We start from the raw sequence: 5,000 nt of genomic DNA on the forward strand, positions 1-5,000 counted from the left end.
CGGTGAACAAGGATGCATCTATCCTCAAGTCTATCCAGTTCCCTCACTCCATTTGCCTCGCTCGTAAGAACATGAGGGCTGTCTTGTGTTTCTGTATTTGACCAAATAAAAGAAAAGTAGGTGTTTCAGTTTTAACTTGTCTTTCTTCACAAAGATCCAGAAGATGAGATGACATTCAGTGTCCTGCACATAAAGGATAACCGTCCACTCATTGAGCCGACCGCGGACCACTCGGGGAGCCACGTGAAGTGGAACGTGACGTCCCTGTCACCCGTGGGTCCCATCATTCAGACGAGTCGCACCGTGGAACACCACGGGGTGGTTCTGGTCTACAAGCAGCTCGGCACCGACACCAGCAGCTACAGCTTCCACGTCTACCTGGCCACCAACAGCGCTTCTGACATCAAGGTACGCCTCGGTGAACATGATCTCAGAAATTCACCTCAGTTATGGAAAAAAAAAGAACGAAAAGTCATGTCATTTGACAGCAGCGCCGTCATCGGCCTCCACTTGCAGTTTTGAAACTAAAATATCTTGGAAATTAGGCCAGGTTTTTCTAAACATTCTGCAGTTTCAAGATCCTGTTTTATGTTGCATCCACGCCTGATGAGTAGCCGCTCTCGAGCTTAATTTACATGTCTGTCCTGACCGAGAAAAATAATTGTGGCTTTCATTAGAAGCCTTGTCCACCACCCACAGAGTTTCAGTGTCTGTTCCTGTGCAGGAATGGTGACAAATATACAAGCTTATTGCTTGATGGTCTGATTACATACACTTGTATATTAAAAGTGAATCTTTTGCCCTGCTTTTGACATTTTTGTCATGACTTTTCTCTATTCTCTAAGTTCGTGTTTAAATTGAGGAATTTTCCATTGAAGTTGAAGCAAAAACAAAACAAGAGCTGCAAAAACACCTTTGTTACAGGAGCAGCTCAAAGGAAATATTCCACTTATCTATCAAGACTTTCAATCAGGTTCACTGCTGAGTGGATAAAACTCCAGCAAAATGCCTCACCTTTGAAAGTGCGCGTAGAATAATAAGAACAGAGTTAAAGCTGAAATGTCGAGTTTCACTTTTTTTTTTCATTTTTCGTAACTGCAGCGGCTTTGCTGCTGCTAACCTTCACAGAACAGGCAAAGGATTTCCAGGCTTGGGTAATACGGCGAGCACTGGTATTACTGGTCTCGTCAAACCACCGGTGATGACTGTGATGGTACCGTTGAGCAGGGGTGGGGGGTAAATCATTCAGAATATTTAAATAAGGGTTTGAGTTCATCATAAGTGTGACAGCGACATGACCGAAAGAACTGTACCGCAAAAATCACACAGGAAGTCTGCTTGTGGTTGCGTGTGTATGTTTGCTTGGGTGGATCCTGCTGATGAGTAACTGCTCTACACGTATTGTAACCTTCTGGGAAAGATGCCAGTTGCTAAAATAAAACTGTAATTACTATTATAATGATTATTTTCCATGCGATGCATTATCTTAACATGACATTTCTGTGTATTGCAGCTGCTTACATCAGCTGGCCTCTGACGCTCCTTCAGAGATGCCTTCATTTGAATATGGTTATTTTGACTGACTTATCCACCACTTCCCCTTTTCTTTCTGCCCCTCTGTCATAAATCAGGACGTGGGGAAACAGGTTCGGGGCTACAAGAACCGCTACATCAAGATAGATAAGCCTCCCACGTGTAAACTGGATGAAGGGACGTATCGTCTCCTCAGCGAGCCGGAGGGAGACATCAAACCTCAGGTGTGTCTCATCACCGTTGTTCATTTGATTTGAACGTATGTTCTTGGGTACAGCATAATTATCAATATCATCATGATCATCATTAAACCATTGTTTTTTTTCTTTTGCTCCACAATATAATTATGTCTGTGCCTCAACCCAGGACCTGAAATTCACTCTTGCAGTGACTAAGATGAAAGGCTACTTTGAAGCTTTCTTTGAGCAGCCGCCCCCTTTCAAACTGTCTCTATTAGAGACGAATACAGAAGAGACGGTTTGGTCCGCCACCATCAGAGAAGGTAGGCTCAGATCACGCTCAGATCACGCTCAGATCACGCTCAGATCACGCTCAGATCACGCTCAGATCACGCTCAGGTCGTGCTCAGGTCACGCTCAGATCACGCTCAGATCACGCTCAGATCACGCTCAGATCACGCTCAGATCACGCTCAGATCACGCTCAGGTCGTGCTCAGGTCGTGCTCAGGTCGTGCTCAGTTCACGCTCAGGTCGTGCTCAGTTCACGCTCAGGACAATCATCCGATGTAGAGGCAAAGATTGGTTGATATTAGTTTATTATTATTGCAGATCTTTCATGTTATTGTAACTCAGCACGTATTTTTGCACATTTCAAAACTGCAAAGAGGTAATACAACACTTTTTTAATAGTCTGAAAGAGAGAGACATTTGGCAAAAAAAAGTGAATAATTAACATTCAGGGAAACAATCCTGTGCAATAATTCAGATACAAGATAAAAAAGTAACTTTAGTACACAAATGTGAATTGGGTTGTTTGATCCAAATGATGAGCTATATTTTTGGATGGCAGCCTTGTGAAATTGTCTGTGTCCTTTGACAGCAGGGCATGGCTGAGTTTTCCCTTAGAAGGGCTGTTTTTCTGTGATTCCATCATAATGTGCTGACGCACACACTGGAAATAGATAAAAACTTTCACAAAGGGCGCAGCAGTGATGGAGGACACTTGGTTTCGTCTTCACTTTTCACAATCGCTAGATCTCAACATAACCACCGGGACTGAATTCTTCAGTGTATTCAAGCAGTTCTTGCAACCAAAGGATGTTTTTTTTTATCGTTTCTACTATTTTACACCACCCTTGTGAGTTATTAATATGTTCATTAGTAGGTGGGATGGAAGAAGTTATTTTCTGCATCATGTGTGCTTCATTGACTATATACGTCCATTCCTCTGCTCTGTGGGAGTCGGGAGGGGGCCAGTGCCATATTTGCTTCTTATCAAGGCAACAAATAAAACGTTTTTTAAAGTGCCCTGAATGAAACTCTGATGCCCTGAAAATAAAAGCGCACAAGCAGAGAGGTTCTTCTGTATAAAACGTGTGATTGGTGTTTGGGCTCCATGTGGTTTCCAGCAGAGCCGTCTCCCGTGAAGAGTTTTCTTTCTCTGCTTTGGGTCAGTATGAAATCTGAGAAGCTGCAAATAAAAGTTGGTTTACCTCCATTAAAAATTGAAATTGTTCCACGCTTTTTCCTTTGACGTCTTAAATGATCACTTCGAGTGCTCAACATGCACTCGAAGTGATCATTTAAGACATTCATACTGATTTTCCAGATCTTGTTATGTTTATTATCATTAAAAAGCAGTTATGAGTAGCAGCTTGTATGACGAGGAAGTAGAATAACGTTGATCCAGGATTTAATTGACTAGGTGAACCATCTGATTAGTTTGATGAGTAAAACTTACTTATGTAACATTTTTGACCAACAAAAAGTCAGCGTATCACATTTAACTTTAATAAGAAGATTGAATATATAATGACAGTAAGACGAAACAAAAAACGAAAGGGTTATAGTTTCATTGATTCAAATAAATCAGCCAAACAACCCAGTTGAGCATTTACTGGGCTTTTTTTTTCTTTCTTTTTCTTTTCTTTGTTTTATTTGACCTGTTTGCAGTTTCTGCTGCTGGGTTCGGCTTCATTGTGGTTGATGCACATCTTTTTGTGGCTCTTTTAGGTGACTGTGTGGACAACACTGACAAGAAGCCAAGGAAAAGGACCATCTGTACGATTTTTGCTATTAGTCAGATTAGAAAACAAAGTTTCAAATCTGAGCTTCCACTCATATCATGCCGATCTCTCTCGTGCAGCAGGCAGACAGAGGAGCAGCAGCCCCTCAGAAGAAGAAACCACCAATAAAAGACCTCGATGGAAAGACGAGTCAGGTGACTTTCGCCATCTTTAACTGACCTGCGATTTTGTAGAAGAAATTCAGGCACCTCTTTGTTGAGTAACTGAGATTAGTATGTTCCTCTAAAATGGAACTAAAATCAAGTGTCTGTGTTGTGATCCTTGTTTCTCCAGATGGAGTGAAACCAGCGGTGATTCAGGGCCAGGACATGTCGGAGAAGCAGCTGCTGCAGCTGGCCCGGCAGCTTGGGAACGAATGGAAGCAGGTGGCCATCTACCTGGACCTGAACTCCAAGGAGCTGGAGGAGATACAGGCGACGGAGAACGATGTCATATTTCAGAAGTTGAAGATGCTGGTGAAGTGGAAGAGCAAAAGCCTTCCTGGGAAAGCCACAGCATACGAGCTGTGGAAGAGTGTGAACGACCTGGATGACTTGAGGAGCGAGTTTCATCAGACTCTGCGAGGTATAACGCGACATTCGTCTTTAAAAAACATTAAATATGTACGGTAATCACAGCTGAAGTCCTGTGTCATTTATTAAGAAGTGAAATTATTTAATTCCATGTCACCAATTCATTTGTTTATGTCCAATACAATATCACCTCCATGAAGATTCAAAACCTGTAAGGAAGGTGATGGAGCAGCATCGGCATGCAGCGGCGCAGCCAAATAATTGAATTATTTTTCTGGTGTGTGTTTTTCAGGTATGGACAGTCGAGTACCCGAGTGAAAGGCTGTGATTACAATATCTGTTTCTGCAGCAGATGGAGGCTGCAAAGCAGAGCCAGTCCGTGGACCAAACCTCAGCTCTTCCATCCGCTCTGAGTTTACCAAGATTAAAAACACTGAGCAGTTTGTATGGAGAAAAAAAAAAAGTCCGTCTTCACAAGCATTTTTGAACATTAAGGTTCACATGTGGTCTTTTGTTTATATAATGAGTATGGAGTAGAGAAGCTGTGCCTACAGGTACATTTATTTGATAGGTTGTATGACCAGTGGAGGTCATTGATATGTTTGGTAGCTATTTTTGTAGCCAGTAACAGATTTGTTTGTCGGTGCTGCAGTGTTGCAACTGCTATAATCAGGTAAAATCCAACTGG

General features: G+C 42.3%; 1 protein-coding gene across 1 annotated transcript in view; it reads left to right on the forward strand.

Annotated features, from left to right (window-relative positions):
- Positions 1 to 5,000, forward strand: part of si:dkeyp-97b10.3 (uncharacterized) — a 31,094-nt gene that overhangs the window by 25,047 nt on the left and 1,047 nt on the right. Inside the window, exons 14-21 of the mRNA XM_061720539.1 lie at positions 1 to 63; positions 155 to 408; positions 1,632 to 1,757; positions 1,900 to 2,035; positions 3,727 to 3,774; positions 3,860 to 3,934; positions 4,074 to 4,364; positions 4,605 to 5,000. The exon at positions 1 to 63 is cut by the window's left edge and continues 164 nt beyond it; the exon at positions 4,605 to 5,000 is cut by the window's right edge and continues 1,047 nt beyond it. Coding sequence (XP_061576523.1) covers positions 1 to 63; positions 155 to 408; positions 1,632 to 1,757; positions 1,900 to 2,035; positions 3,727 to 3,774; positions 3,860 to 3,934; positions 4,074 to 4,364; positions 4,605 to 4,630 — 1,019 coding nt within the window. The 3' untranslated portion in view covers positions 4,631 to 5,000. The remainder of the gene's footprint in view (positions 64 to 154; positions 409 to 1,631; positions 1,758 to 1,899; positions 2,036 to 3,726; positions 3,775 to 3,859; positions 3,935 to 4,073; positions 4,365 to 4,604) is intronic.

This window comes from Cololabis saira, chromosome 4 (genome assembly GCF_033807715.1).
Source record: "Cololabis saira isolate AMF1-May2022 chromosome 4, fColSai1.1, whole genome shotgun sequence".
Lineage (NCBI taxonomy): Eukaryota > Metazoa > Chordata > Actinopteri > Beloniformes > Belonidae > Cololabis > Cololabis saira.